General features: G+C 43.7%; 1 protein-coding gene across 4 annotated transcripts in view; it reads right to left on the bottom strand.

The window, feature by feature from the left end:
* The window catches only part of zfyve27 (zinc finger, FYVE domain containing 27), a 156859-nt gene that overhangs the window by 126164 nt on the left and 14163 nt on the right, over positions 1-16532 (bottom strand). For all 4 annotated transcript variants that reach the window (XM_039774425.1, XM_039774445.1, XM_039774434.1 and 1 more), the window contains exons 3-5: positions 5929-5999; positions 4104-4290; positions 2529-2624 (exon numbers count right to left, since the gene is read on the bottom strand). In XM_039774425.1, the coding sequence (XP_039630359.1) occupies positions 2529-2624; positions 4104-4290; positions 5929-5999 (354 nt within the window). The remainder of the gene's footprint in view (positions 1-2528; positions 2625-4103; positions 4291-5928; positions 6000-16532) is intronic.

Genomic DNA, 16532 nt, shown 5'->3' with positions numbered 1-16532 from the left:
AGCGTCCCTTGTATGAAATCAACTGGGCAAACAAACTGAGGAAGCATGTACCATAAATTAAAAGACGCATTGTCCAGAAATCATGAACCAGCGAAAAATCCGCGATATGTATTTAGATATGCTTACATTTAAAATCCGTGATAGAGTGAAGCCGCAAAAGTCAAGCGATATAAGGATTACTGTATATATATATATATATATATATATATATATATATATATATATATATATATATATACTGCATAGATAGATAGATAGATAGATAGATAGATAGATAGATAGATAGATAGATAGATAGATAGATAGATAGATAGATAGATAGATAAAATGCTAAAGGTTTTTTCTGTTTATCACATGATTATTTATGAACCATTGGAACTATAACCTTAATCTCGGTCTAAATCCAAACTTTACAACAGGATATGTGCTGCTGATGCAAAAAATATAATATGGCCAAGGTAAAAAATAGAGCAGCTACATCAGTTGCTGAGTGTGAAGCAAGTTGCAGAAGCTGATCATATGATAATAAGAAGTCGATACTGGTTTTAATAGAAAGCATATGACTTGATACACTCTGTGGTATCAAAAAAGGTGGGTAGTACAACCTCCGCAAAGTTATAGTGACATATAGGTGAAGAGAATTTGACGTGGCAGAAAGAAAAAGAATAGCAGAGACATCTGTTAAGTGTAAAGAAAATGTCACAAGCTGATTACATTATAAGAAGGAGAAGAATAATAACAGCTCCACTGCTCATCAAGCACATGTGGCATAGCAACCTTCTGGTACTTGCAAACTACTGGAGCTAGGACCTTGATCTTGGGAGGACCAACAGTTCACATGTTTTCTAGTTTAAAAACAACTTGTCTGAAGAAGGGCCCTGAGCAGCCTCAAAAGTTTGTATTTTGTAATCTGTTCAGTTAGCCAATAAAAGATGTCATATTGTTTAGCTTCTCAACACCTTAGCCAAAAAGCATGCACTATACGTTCTGTGCATACTACTGGATAAATTACGTGTTGATCACATTTGGGTGGAATATTCCTTCAATATTCCATTAATATAAGCAGATTTAAGAATATTAAATTATGATTTCAGAGGATTCATTCCAGGCAGCAATTTCCAAGGGTTCAGCTCATTTTGAATGGGACACCAAACACAATGCTAGGATTAGGAAATGAATCCTGAACTCTCAAAAGAAAGGGATATGTCCAGACTGGGACACAATTCTTAAATTAATCAAAAATATAAAGCCTAGGTGAGAATTAATCTTTTTGAGAGCCACTGTTGTTTTTTTTTTTTTTTTACTTCATAATATAGCCTTAGGGCCTTTAGCCCTAATTGATTCTATATAGATCATGAATTACAGTGATCCCTCGCTATATCGCGCTTCAACTTTTGCGGCTTCATTCCATCGCGGATTTTATATGTAAGTATATCTAAATATATATCACAGATTTTTCACTGGTTTGCGGATTTCTGGACAATGGGTCTTTTAATTTATGGTACATGCTTCCTCAGTTGGTTTGCCCAGTTGATTTCATCCAAGGGACGCTATTGGTGGATGGCTGAGAAGCTAGCCAATCAGAGCACGTATTACGTATTAAATAAAACTCCTCAATGATATACGATATGCATCCCATGTGGTGTTTCGCATACTGAAAAGTCCAAACAGCACCTATTGATTTTTGATTGTTTGCTTTTCTCTCTCTTTCTGACATTTTCTGCTCCTGACGGAAGGGGTGTGAGCAGAGGGGCTGTTCGCACACTGGCCAAGAGGATACGGATGCTCCTCTAAAAAATGCTGAAAGACTAGCTTCACATTTCCCCCTTCCTTGCAGCTGTTTTGTCGCGTGGTGCTTTGCATACTTAAAAGCCCGAACAGCACCTATTGATTTTTGATTGTTTGCTTTTCTCTCTCTGTCTCTCTCTCTCTCTCTCTGACATTCTCTGCTCCTGACATGTACTTCTTTGAAGAGGAAGATATGTTTGCATTCTTTTAATTGTAAGACGGAACTGGCATCTCTGTTTTGTCATGGAGCACAGTTTAAAAAGAGACAAATGTTTGTTTGCAGTGTTTTAAAGTCCTTGTCTCTACAACCTCCTGTGTTTCTGTGCAAATCTGTGACCCAAGCGTGAAAATATAAAAATAACAATATAAATGTATGGTTTTTACTTCACGGATTTTCACCTTCGCAGGGGGTTCCTGGATCACAACCCCCACGATCGAGGTGGGATCACTGTAATTTTTATAATCAGACATCCCAGCATAGCTACAATTTAGCTCTGAATTAATTAAAAAATGGTTGAAGACTGCTTTTTCTTGCTGCAAACATCTAACAATATTTTATACTCCTGAACAGTATCACCATCAAGTATAAAATTTTACTTTGATTGTAGTACTACAATGAATGCAACAAAATGATCCCAATAAAGGACTAGACAGTAAAAAGACAGGTACTGACCTTTAAAGTGGTTATTTATTGCTTCAAAGAAAGTAAGGTAACATTACGATGTAGCACTGGTACTCACAAAAAGGAGATGCTATGGTCTTCCCAGTATAGTACTCGATACACAGATACAGCAGAAAAGCACGCTCTTGATAAGATGTCCTCCAGTTGCCGCAGACTAGGAAGCAATAAAATACATTTTATGAAAACTACAAAATAGAAATGTAAACTTATCTATCTTACAAAAATTATACAGTAAATCATTATTTGGTACTAACAGACTGTTTAAACTGAGGACAATGTCTAAGGGTTCAAATTTAATCAGACGAAATGCAATGAATGCCCTAAAATGGTGAAAATATAAGCAGTAAACTGCCAGAGGTTTAAGTTTAAAGTTTAGCTTAGCAATAACTTAAAAAAGGAAATATCAGAATATTACAAATGGGCTTTCTTTAAGAAAAAAATAATAGGTTAGGTTACAACCTACAGATGTTCTGCACCAGTAAAACTAAATTAAGCTTTGCAAGTTGAAGCAAACAATTTGTACCGGTGTCCCAACGTCTGTTGATTACTTAAAAACCCTTTGTCTGTTTTAAAGAAGAGTTGGAAAAGACTGTGTTGCTATATCCTCTGATGTAATACTTGGACAGCATTCCAGTGATAATGGCAAAAAATGGCAATTGGCAAATGAAATGAGACAGATCATTATTATCCTTAAGAAAAGAATTAAAAAAAAACAAATCAAAGTGTCAGCGAGTATGGTGTCCTACACAATCCAAAGGCAATTAAAACTGGAAGAAACTCTGTTGGAAGAGATCTGCCAGACCTAAGGTCACACCCCAATCAGAAGACAAGTTTCTGAAGGTCATCAGCTTGCATGATAGGCACCTCACAGCACAATAGCTTAAAGCATAGTTTAAGAGTGGTTGAAAAAAGCTTGGTTTCTACTATGAAGAGGAGATTTTTATTAGTAGGCAATAGTCCACAGATGGTATTTCAAGGCCTTATTTTGTCCTTGAAGGAGTGGCTTTCTTACAGCCAGTGACCCTGTCAAACATGCAGCACAAAGTCTCTTCTTTTACTGGAGTATTGTCCAAGTAATGCATCAAAGGGTGTAGTAACACAGTCTGTTCCAACTCTGTTTTATGGCAGACAGAGGGTTTTTAAATAATCAACAGAAGTTGGGACACCAGGCAAATTGTTTGCTTCATCTTACAAGGTTTAATGTACTTTAACTGCGGCAGAACATCTTTAGGTTGTAACCTATAAGTTGTGTCCTGAAGAGGACCCATTTGTAATATTCTCATATTTCATTTTTTTCAGATTTGGTTAACCTAAACTTTAAATTTAAACCTCTGGCAATTTACTGCTTACCTTTACACAATTTTAGGTCATTAATTGCATTTCAACTCATTAAATTTGAAGAAAAATCAAGGTGTTCTAAAACTTATGACCGGTAGTGTATGTGAACTGCACACAATATAATGGCACGATGTTTTTCACTGTAACAAATGTACCTTCTAAACTTTGTTTTTCACAATGCAATGACCATCAATTATTTCTGTAAGAGACATGGACATTTTGGACTTTACTTCACAAGAGTACACTAATACTCAAAAGTATTTGAAAATAGGTGAATCCCACTTCCAATACTCACATGCCTTTCACCTCTAATAGAGCCTCCTGCCTAGTAAGACGCACAGTCTTTAGATCTTGCCTTTCAACTGTGTAATGCTTCCTTCTTTGTAACTGCTGCTCTGGAAGACTTCCTCTTCCACATTCTTGCAAGTATCCAAGGACTGCTGGAGTGGAGATGCACAATACTGAGAAGGAGAACCAGGCAACTGAAAAGCAAAAAACAAAGAGGAACTTGAAGGGAAAAGTACAATCAAAGATCTTTAAAGCAAATAAAAGAATGCATTTTATATCTAGCGCAGCATTGAGAATGGATCCCACTTTTTAATTGCCCAGTTAACTGCTCTAGCCTTGCAATTTTGCACCACCAAAATTCTGGCACCATGACAATCTATAATTATTCCAAAATAATATAGCTTGATAGATTATATTCAATCAAGGATAAGACTTAGGATGGGCAGGGCTAAATTAATTAATTACTGGTTCTCTCACAGCTCCATAGTCCAGGGTTCAAGTCCAAGGGCAGACTTTGTGTATTCTCTCCATGTCTACATGGATTTTCCTCTGGATAATCAGAATGTGATAGGATAACTGGTAATCATAAACTGTCAGGGGTATGAATGAGAGTGCCTTTCAATAGACCGGTGAACTATATAGGATGGATTTGTATGTTGCAGACTGCAGATCACTGCTACCCTGAACTAGATAAGCAGGTCAGAAAATAATTAGAGTCTTTAAGAGACTGAAATACACCATGATCCAAAACAAATAGGTTTACAGGGTTATTAGTGTCATGTCACTGTGAGTACAGTGAGAGTGTTAACTGCATATGTAATCAGCATGGAAAATGATGACTACTATAATAGAAATGACTATATTATCTACAGTGAAGAATTAACTTTCTCTCATATTTTGCATAGACTAGAAATAGATTTGTACAGCAAGGGAAGACCGTAGGCTTTGTTTCTTTCCAAAATTCAACTCCTGGTTATGTTTATCCATTATTCAAGTCCACATTGATTAAACTATCTTCATCAAATTTCACAGTTTACCCATTTGTAGAGTGCAAAACCACTGGCTATGTTTCCTTCCAAAATTCTGTCAGTGGCCCTACCTGAAGCAATGTCATGTACCCCTGCTCGTAAAAGATAAAATTAATTTTAAAAATGAACATAACTAAGACAATAAACATCCATTTTCTTACATTATAATAAACAACATTTTTATGCTAGTTTTCTTACAAACACTTCCTCTCAAAAAAACTGAATACATACAGTGTATCAGGAAGTTAAAATATATTATTTAAAATGTCATGGCTTGTACAAATCAGCATGATGAAAGTGTTAAAATTATAAAAGACAAGCTATGCTACCCGTCCAAGATGGGTTGAAATCTAAATAATCAAACGGGACCTCCTCCTGTATTTTATTTGATAAATGGGTTGACCATTTGGTCTTATTTAATAATGCACACCTGATACCTTCCCTTGCGGAAGACATTTCTTCTTTGGATAAAGCCACCAATTTCCTCTAGAGACTTTCTCTCAGTGTTGCTCATTGAGCTGACCACTCTTATAGTTACTGTTTTGCTGCGAAAATGCAGCAGTGATCACTACTACACGGCCAAGTTTAGCAACACTACACTAGGTGTGTGTGGGTTTTGGTTTCCCAAAATGTGGGTCAGTTTATTGTTATTTTCACTTATCTTGTTTACTTTTGCACACTTTTAGATGTATTTATAATATTATTAGTGTCACAATCTACAAGTTCATTTAATGACGAGATTTTCAGATGTGGTGTGAAAGGACAGTGTTTGTTGGGGACAACTCATATGAGCAAAATTCTCACCTTCATTAAGAGTTAGGAAAATAACATTGAGTGTGAAACAGCATAGCAGTGAAAAGACAGGTGTTCTCCACCTAAAAAGAAATAAGAAGATATAAAATTTAGAATAAGAGGCTTTATATGGCATTTTCAGAATTTTTAAAGTGTTAATCAAAATACAGTGACTGAAAGAATCATTCTACCTGTGTAAGCAAACCTGAAAAATACATTGTAAAAATTGTGTTTATGAATTGTCAGAATTTTCATTAGAAGTACACACTAAAGGGAAGGTTTTGAACGAAACAAGAGAAATGGCAGAGCCCAAGTGTGCTTCCATTTGCCCATAGCAGTAAAATGTCACCAACAGATGATATCTGAAAGATGTACTGACAAACCCATCTATAAACAATTTCAAATTGTATGAAAAAGTAAGTACACTAGATACATTTTTGTTCTAGTTTAACGTAATGTATGTGGACATATCTGATCTTCATTTAAACAGTATGTTTTAATAAAGATGATATAAATGAAAAAGAACAATTATTACCTCAATGAAAAATGAACAGATATGTCATTTCTGTCTTTTGAAAAAGTAAGTTCAGTCTTGGGTCTAATAGCTGGTATTACCGGTTTGGCAGAACAAACCTCTAGCAGCCATTTCTTATAACTGTCTACCAGTCTCAGACATCAACTCGGATAAAAGTTTTCCCACTTCTCATACAGAGTGTAATGTTTGAGGTGTGTCTTGAGTGCAGAGCCTGGTTTAAATCCCACAACAGCATTTTGATGGGATTCAGTTCCAGGCTTAGACTTGGCCATTCCAAAATCCTGCATTTCTTTCTTCTCAGCCATTTCTTGGTGGATATACAGATATGTTTGAGGTCATTGTCATGTTGCAAGGTACACTTTTCTACAATATTCTAAGAGATATAACACATTATCGTCAAGCACCCTCTGACACAAGAAAGAATTTACAGTAGATTCTATGATGGTGAGCTGCCCAAACCCTGATGAAAAGCAGCCCCAAACTAAAATATTACCACCACCATGCTTTACAGTTAGTATGAGGTTCTACCAGGCCAATGTTATCTTTGGTTTTTGCCCAGCAATTCTATCTTCTAATGTCCAGAGCACATTGTTCCAAAAGTTCTGGGGCCTCATTTATAAACGGTTTCTTTTCGAACAGAAATGTTGCGTAAGAACTTTTCCACGTTCAAATCGCGATGTATAAAACCTACACTTGGCGTAAAGCCACGCACTTTTCCACGGTACCTCATGCCTTGTCTTACGCAAGTTCTCCGCTCGGTTTTGCAAACTGGCGGCACCCAGCGTCAAAGCAATGGTACTGTTCTTGTGTGATAACTCATTATTTTCATGACGCGGCTTTATAAATACACAGAAACTAACCGCATATTGTTTATTAGTGTAATGCATCTGATTGTAATTAACTCGTAACAATATAATGGTCCAGGGAACAGCCATAGTATTCCAAATGCCATAACTGCTTTAGCGTTGTTACTCTCACTGCACCTTCCTCTTCTTATTTTTCTTCTTCTTCTTTCAGCTCCTCCCGTTAGGAGTTGCCACAGCGGATCATCTTTTTCCATATTACTCTCACTGCACGACTCTGAGTATTTATATCACTGTATCTGAGTGTGAATCACAGCAGCAGCTGATCGGAAAGAGAATTATCGGTATACGGCATTAAGCACACGCTGTCTCTGCCACTGCAAAACGTTTCAAAGCCTTTCCTGTATGGACCTCGCGGTTCAAAACAGTTTAATCCCAAGAACTTTAAATGCAGCCAATCAAGTGCTCCTTATAGAACTGTTTGTACTTATAAGTACAATCACCCCACTGTAAACTTGTACTATAGTTATAATATCGCACAACCTGAGCCACTTTATAAAGCGCGTATTTACATATGATGACGATATCATTTTTAAGGTGAAATGCAGCAAAATATGTTTGTTAAATTATACAGATAAAACTTTAACTTCATTTAAATAATCTATATTCTTCACTGGGACTGTCTTTAAGGATAGAATAATTAAACATGTACTACGAAGATATTTCAATGTTCTTTAAACGTTTTGAAGAATCGGCGCTAAGCTTACAGATGGCTTAACGTCTATTACAGAGCTGATTGTATGGCGATCGGTTACTTGGGAAAATAAAAGCACTGACTGCAGTGACGGCTACGCCAATATATATTGAATATAAAACAGAAAGATAAAATAACAACACAGCTAAAAACGCAGCGACAAATTTCGGCAAAAGTTAAATGCTTGTGTCATGAGCACGAGGCGGCTAGTGTCTGCAACATACGTGGCCATCCACTGTGCATAAGATACTGTAGCGTCTTCCCAGACGTAATGACGATCCGAGACGGTCACTTGGTTAGTCCTTTCTTTAATAAATAAAAAAACGGTTGCTGTTGGCCGCAACCACGCCGAACAGACAGAACTTAAAAAAACAATCTCACAGCGAGAGCGACATGACCGAACTTCTCTCCTGTCTCCACCCTCCTCGTTACAACCCCAGCGCTCCCGCCCTCCTCCTCGGCTCCACCCCCATCCCTCCGGAACCTCCTTTACCTTCCACTCTATTACATGAGAAATAACAGGGACAACAGAATAAATAACTGAGGGATGCAAATCACAGAACACAAACTGCAAAACAGAACTCTACAATAAAGAACAGAACGCTACACTGCTCCCTCCCCACTAAGACCCTCGTCCCGAGGGTCCCACAAAAAGTCCCTGAGGTGCCCGGGGGGTCTTCTCAGTCTCCGAGGCCTGCGGGGTGTGAACGCAGGTGGCTGTGCCTGTGGTCCCGCAGCAGGAGGGTGCAGCGCAGGGGGGGAAGTCAAAGGGTCAGCAGATGGAATAGCAGCTGGGAAGGGGGTGGTGGCCACCCGGTCCCTTTGAGAGGGCATGGGCCGCCTAGGGCTCTGTTGAGGCTGACCAGTGCCCCTGTAGGGTGCCAACCTGTCCCTGTGGAGGGCCACCCGCCTTCCCCTAGGAGGGAGCTGAACTCTATAAACCACCTCTCCCAGTCTTTCAAGCACTCTACAAGGGCCCACCCAGTGGCAGTCCAACTTAGGACAGAGACCCTTCTTTTTTGGGCTATAGACCCAGACCAGATCCCCGGCCTGGAAGTCATGACCTTTAGCCCGCATGTCATAACACCTCTTCTGTCTTATGCCTGCTTTTTGTAGCTGGTCACGGGCAAAGGCATGAGCTGAATCCATTCTGTGCTGGAGCTTGCTAGCATATTCCGGCCCTGGCGGAACAGCGGCACGTCAGGGGGTCTCCCAAAGGTCATCTCCGGTGGTGTGCGCAGTTCTCGTCCCAACATGAGCAGGGCTGGTGTGCATAGGGTGGAGTCCTGTACCGCAGACCTGTAGGCCAATAAGACGAGGGAAGGTGAGTGTCCCAGTCCGCTGGTGCTCTGCCGTGAGGATGGCTAACTGTTTCACCAGGGTTCGATTGAAGCGTTCAACCAAGCCGTCGCTCTGGGGGTGCAATGGTGTGGTCCGGGTCTTCCGCATGCCCAGGCGCGCACATGGCTGAAAACACAGCCGACTCAAAGTTCCTTCCCTGGTCACTGTGGATGGTCTCTGCGGCTCCAAACCTTGCAAACATGCCCTCCACCAGGGCATCAGCCACGGTCTCTGCCTCCTGGTCTGGAATGGCATACGCCTCTGGCCACTTGGTAAAGTAGTCCATTGCAACAAGGATATAACGGTTCCCCTTATCTGTACAGGGGAACGGGCCCACTATGTCCACCGCGACTCTCTCCATCGGGCTCCCACTGCCATCTGCTGAAGTTCGCATGGGACTGATGAGGGGACCCTTGTGCTGTGCAGAGGTCACAGCGACGGCAGAAGTCTTCCACGTCCCTCCTGACCTGACCCCAGTAAAACCCTTGCCTGATGCGACGGAGAGTCTTTGCCACCCCAAAGTGACCAGTCCCTGTGGCACCATGGCATGCCTGGAGGATATAGTCCCTCAGGGACCGGGGAACCACCACCTGCCACCTCTCCTCTCCAGTGGCCGGCTCCTTCCAGGCCCTCTGCAGTACCCGTTCTCTACCCTAAGGGCATCAAATTTCTCAAATAGTCCTTTGGAGGCAGGAGAACACCCTGCCACCTCCTCCCACTGTGGTTTGCGGCCTGCCTCCACCCAGCGTAGCACCGGCTGTAGATCAGCGTCTAGCCCTTGTTGAGCTCTCCACTCTGTTTGGTCCAACATTTGAGTCAATCTGCAAACCGGTCCACCCCCCTCACATGTAGCATCTTGCTCCTCCTCCCCCTTGATCTCGGCCTCCCTGGCCTCTCTCTTCTCACAGTACTTGCAGCCCGCATGCACACAAGGCGTCGGGACATGGCGTCAGCATTAGTGTGCCGGGTTCCCGCCCTGTGCTCCACTGTGAAGGAATACGATGCCAGCTCCTCAAGCCAGCGGGCTATCTGGCCCTCTGGTTCTTTAAAGGACATCAGCCACTGTAGGGCAGAGTGGTCGGAACGGACGGTGAAAGGGAGGCCGCACAGGTAGTACCTGAAATGTCCTATGGCCTTAACAACTGCAAGGAGCTCCCTGCGGTCACGCAATAGCGCCGCTCAGCTTTGTTGAAAGTCCTGCTAAAATAGGCCACTACTTTTCCCCTTCTTCCCCTACTTGGCTCAGCACGCCCCCATCCCAACACCACTGGCATCCGTGTCAAGGATGAACGGCCGACTGGGGTCGGGGGTGAGGATCGGAGCGTTGTCAGTGCCATCTTCAAGGAGCTGAAGGCCTGCTCGCACTCTGGTGTCCACACAAAGTCACAGCCCTTTCCTGCAAGCGGAACAGGGGTGCAGCTATACAGGAGAACCCCCTGACGAACCGCCTGTAATAGGAGGCCAGCCCAAGGAAGCTCTTCAAGTCCTTGATGCTGGTAGGCGTCGACCAGTCCCTTACCGATCGGACCTTGTCCTCCAAAGTGCTGATCCCCTCACCCCGATCCTGTGTCCCAAAATTCCAGTTCCTTCCTCATGAAGCAGCACTTTTCTGGGTGCAGCTTCAGTCCTGCTGCTGCTATCCTCTGTAGGACTCTCCTCAGCGAACTCAGTGCCGCCTCGAAGGAGCCCCCATGCACAAGAATATCGTCCAAATAAACCAAGCATTCTTGGCGGGGAATGGCATCCAGGACCCTTTCCATTAGCCGCTCAAATGTGGCTGGGGCGTTACAAAGGCCAAAGCTGAGGACCTTGAACTGCCACAACCCCCGCCCGGTGCAGAAAGCGGTCTCGGACGGGCCTCTGGGCTGAGTGGGACCTGCCAATAACCGCTGCGTAGGTCTAATGAGGAGAACCACGATGACCCCGACACCAGATCCAAGGACTCATCTATGCGGGGTAGCGGGTACGAGTCTTTTTTAGTCACACTGTTCAGAGGCCTGTAGTCTACGCAGAACCTCATTTTCTGACTCTTCTTTTTGTGGACCATCACAACCCCCGAAGCCCACGGGCTATTGGACGGCTCAATGATCCCTGCGTTGAGCATTTCCTCAATCGCCGTGTCAGCGGCCTCCTGATGTGCCAGGGGGAGGCGGCGGGGGCGTGTCTTGATCGGCGCGCCCCTGTGTCGATCTCATGGTGGACCAGGTGTGTCAGGCCGGTCTCTTCTGAGAGTGCGAAGATGTCCTTGAATTCCCACAACACCTGCCACAGCTGCTCTTGTTGCTCGGGTTGCAGGCCATCACAGCTGCGCCTCCAGATCTCTTTCACTGCCGTCAACCTGTCAGCCTCCCCCGACACCGGCTGTTGGACCAAGGACTGTGGCTGTACATCTCCCCTGGTGTGGATGACAGGGTGCACGGGGACAGGCGGGTCCACCTGCAGGGGTAAGTCCTCCATCTGATGGGTCCCGCTGCTTCGATGCCGCTGGAGGTGAGCTTTGGGACTGCGCAGGTCGGACCATCTGCACCATGGGACCCCGGGAACTGTAGTGTGTTTTTCCCCAAGTCCAGTACACACCGAGCTGCCCTTAGAAAGTCTAGGCCTAATATGCACTCATCCTGTACAGCTGCAACCCACACCTTAAAGTCCACTACTAGGCCACCTACCGGATGTTCACCAGCCCCGCCCCAGCATGGGAGTTAACTCCCCGTCACAGTTGAAGCTTGACAGATGTGGCTTCCAACTGCGTCCCTGCTGGAACCATGTCGGGTCTGAGGAGCGTGGCAGTGGAGCCCGTATCTATTAGAGCTACACAGAGCCCCTTCAGGGTGATAGGGACATGGCAGAAGTCCCCAACATGAGTCCAGCCGGCGACCCTGATCCATTCAGCGCCGTCGTCTGCTTCTGGGGAAAGCTGAGCCATACTTTCCCGGCTTTGCAAGTGGGCTCTACCCCCCGACGGACCCACAGAGTGGGACGGATGAGTAGGGGTCTGCGCCGTCCCTTCTACGCAGACCCTGGGCCGTTTCCCTGTCGGTCAGCACGCTTTGGGCACTGTACGCTGATGTGGCCGCCCTGGCCGCACACCCAGCAGACAAGATCTCCGCGGCGAGGTCGGCTGCTCTGCGGGGCTGGAGTGACACAGCTCGAATCATCTCTGTCAGCTCGCTGACCCACGCCGCCTCTCTGGTCCTTGAATTTCGCTACCCACGGCCCTTGCAACAGGGCTACAGGTGAAGGCATCAGTCTCAACCGTAGCTCCCACTAGCTCCCTCTCCAGCGCTATCTCTAAAGCGTTCTGCAGCGCGAGGGTGGGCCAGCTGCGTCTGTACCCGCAGATCCCTCGGGGACAGAGCCGGATGAATTGGTCCCTTGCAAGCTCGCTCTGCACCACGGCTGGCATGGGCGAGTAAGCCCTCCTCGTCAGTGTTTCAATCTCTGCAGCTAAACGCGAGCGCTCCCTGTCAGTCTCTGTCTATTAGCTAGTTCAGAGCGCAGGACAGCGGGCTGATTAAATTGTCCAAACCGCCGCTGCAAGGCCCCAACTAAGGCCTCATAGTCACCCCGTTCTTCTGGGCTAAGTAACAGCAGACAGCGCGAGGCATCATCCGTGAGGCACAGAGCCAGCTGAAGTGCTTTGATGTCTTGGACCATCCGCAGCCTTCGCCAGCAGTTCAAATTGGGCATAAAAGGCCTCCCAGTCAGTCTTACCAGAATATTTCGGCGTTTTCATCTGCGGCTGGACACATAGGGGCCGCCATTTCTGTTTCCGTTGGCTTCCCTCCTTCCTGGTGAGTATTTGCGCGCCAGCGCCCCCGCCAACCCCGCGCTGAATCCGGCGTCAGCAGCTAGCTTCCTGGCCATCTGCCTCAGGCGAGCTACGTGCTCCGTATCCCAGAGAGCGTCTATCCTACGTCCCGGATAATCAGCGTTATCACCGTACTCCACCTCCTCCTTGACTTTTGGTCGGCGCCTGCGTTGTCCGCCTGCGCCATGCTGCTCACGGTGATAGCAGGGTTAGCTGGAAGCTGCTAGATAGCTCACCCGAAAGCCGAGCACAATCCGCCGGTGTTTACTTCTGACACCAGTGTAGCGTCTTCCCAGACGTAATGACGATCCGAGACGGTCACTTGGTTAGTCCTTTCTTTAATAAATAAAACGGTTGCTGTTGGCCGCAACCACGCCGAACAGACAGAACTTAAAAAAAAAAACAATCTCACAGCGAGAGCGACATGACCGAACTTCTCTCCTGTCTCCACCCTCCTCGTTACAACCCCAGCGCTCCCGCCCTCCTCCTCGGCTCCACCCCCCCATCCCTCCGGAACCTCCTTTACCTTTCACTCTATTACATGAGAAATAACAGGGACAACAGAATAAATAACTGAGGGATGCAAATCACAGAACACAAACTGCAAAACAGAACTCTACAATAAAGAACAGAACGCTACAATACTTTACTGACATTGGCGGTCGAAGAAGCCAGCTACCGATTCTTCCTCTGCCCAGTGCTACCACAAGCTTAGAGCCGCCCCTGATTGTACTGCTGCAATAAATTATTTAATCGAAGTGAAACATGTTTAATAACATGCTTTAACTCCTATCATCATGAAAATTACATCACATATACATCTCAGTATTTTAGTTATTCAGAGAGCTGTAATATCACGAATGTAATGGATTCTGTGTCCAGTTGGAGGAAGAGAGCCGGTTTAAGAAACAAGTAGTGATTCACACACATAGAGCACATAGAAAATCAAATACAAAACAAAGCATTTAACGTGCTACTTTAATTACGATGTGATTTTAGAAACTGGTTAATTAAACAATTTTAAGATGAATTTTATGATGTTCTACTTTAATGACAAAATAAACTACGTGATTAAAGTGGAAATGTCGAGATTTAAGTGGACATTTCGGGCTTTTTCCCCCACCGTGTGGCTTTTTTCTCTGTACCCTAATAAGCTTTCATATGACACTCAGACAGTGGGCTTACAACTCGGCTTTCCACGGCGACTTTGATATGGGACTTCTTTTTTATTTCCGGCACTGTGCGATTTTGTGGATGTGAGCTTTCATGTTTCTCCAACACGCTATGCCACTCGATCAACTTCCTTTTGTTGATTATACCACGGTTTATTTGAACAAATACAGTAGTATGTTTTTCCTTTGCCTCCACTTGGTATTCGCTGAAATTCTTATGTTTCCCCCCCGTGCTTTTCCCATTGTCTTTTCGCAGAAGGCTGCGCTTAAGGGCGATTTATATTGATTTGCATATTCAAATAGGCGTAATTCTGGGAGGATTTGGGGCGTTACAAAATGCGCGTGCACGAGCGTTAGTTTTCACGCCGATCGGGATTTATGTAGCGGAAGAACGTGGAAGTTGGAGTACGCACAGATTCCTACATCTGGATTTTTCTGTGCGTAAGCACATTTCAGCTTTTGTGCTTACGCCATGTTATAGTGCAAGTTATACGCACGGCGTTATACATGAGGCCCCTGGTCTTTGCCAAGGTGTTCATTGGCAAATTTAGTCTTGCCTTAAAGCTCTTTCTACACCCTCCTATGTAAATCTAACTTGTACAGCCTCTTTCTAATGTTAGACTCATGCACATCAATAGTGAAAAGCACTATATGTGAGTCCCATGATTAAATTCTGCGGTTCTTAGAGACATGTTTCACCATCTTGCATTCTGGCCTTGGGCTGAAAACACTGGGGCAGCCTAACCTGGAGAAGTTGGCAGTTGTAGATTATCACACAAACAGTGTAGTGGTTAATTGCCACTTGTCTGAAGATCTTTTTTTACGTCCCATCCCAGACTCAGCAACATTTATATTCTTGAGGCCTCTGAGAGCTCTTTTGCTGATAGGCATGGTGATAACACACACTTCAACAATAAAGAGCGTACCAAATTAAATGTCTGAGGTTTAAATAAGACAGGTTCCTCCAAGGTCCTCTCAAATGATGTTCTACTCATTTTAGACACTTGAAGTAGTGATAAATGTTGGGGTATACTTACTTTTTTCCACATGCAAATTTTTAATTTATGTTTATTCAAGCTATACAATAGACTACTAAATGTAATTGTGGGATAATGTTTTTTATAATATACAGTACCACCTTTATCAGTAGATGTTATTTAAATTAAGATCAAATTATCATTATCATGGGATGTACCTACTTATTCATATGACTGTACAAAATACAATATGTGAAAAAAGCAGGAACATAAACACTAATATCATGTACTGACACATAGCATTGAAATGTGCATGTGCTGTTTTGAACTGCAGGTGCTCGTGGTGCAGCAAGGGACTGAGAAGTGTGTTCTGAGAAATTTGAAACTGTTAAAATAAGGCACTGGATGTGCATGTAATTTTTGAGATTAAGACTTAACTTTCATTTTTTCATTATTATTTCATAATATTAAAAAAATACTGTTGGGTGTTGCCCTTACCAAAGTGCTGCCTCAGGCGACTGCCTCATTACCTCACACAATGTGCTAAAGCTGACTGTATGGAGTACAGTGGAATGCAAAAGTTTGGGCAACCTGTTTAATAGTCATTATTTTCCTGTATAAATCATTGGTTGTTACGATAAAAAATGTCAGTTAAATAAATCATATAGGAGACACAAACAGTGATATTTGAGAAGTGAAATGAAGTTTATTGGATTTACAGAAAGTGTGCAGTAATTGTTCAAACAAAATCAGGCAAGTGCATACATTTGGGCACCACAAAAAAGAAATGAAATCAATATTTAGTAGATCCGCCTTTTGCAGAAATTACAGCCTCTAAACGCTTCCTGTAGGTTCCAATGAGAGTCTGGATTGTGGTTGAAGGTATTTTGGACCATTCCTCTTTACGAAACATCTCTAGTTCATTCAGGTTTGATGGCTTCCGAGCATGGACAGCTCTCTTTAACTCACACCACAGATTTTCAATTATATTCAGGTCTGGGGACTGAGATGGCCATTCCAGAACGTTGTACTTGTTCCTCTGCATGAATGCATTAGTGGATTTTGAGCAGTGTTTCGGGTCGTTGTCTTGTTGAAAGATCTAGCCCCGGCGCAGCTTCAGCTTTGTCACTGATTCCTGGACATTGGTCTCCAGAATCTAGTGATACTGAGTGGAATCCATGCGTCCCTCAACTTTGACAAGATTCCCAGTCCCTGCACTGGCCACA

This window comes from Polypterus senegalus, chromosome 1 (genome assembly GCF_016835505.1).
Source record: "Polypterus senegalus isolate Bchr_013 chromosome 1, ASM1683550v1, whole genome shotgun sequence".
Taxonomy (NCBI): domain Eukaryota; kingdom Metazoa; phylum Chordata; class Cladistia; order Polypteriformes; family Polypteridae; genus Polypterus; species Polypterus senegalus.
This window is presented reverse-complemented; position numbering and strand designations above follow the sequence as displayed.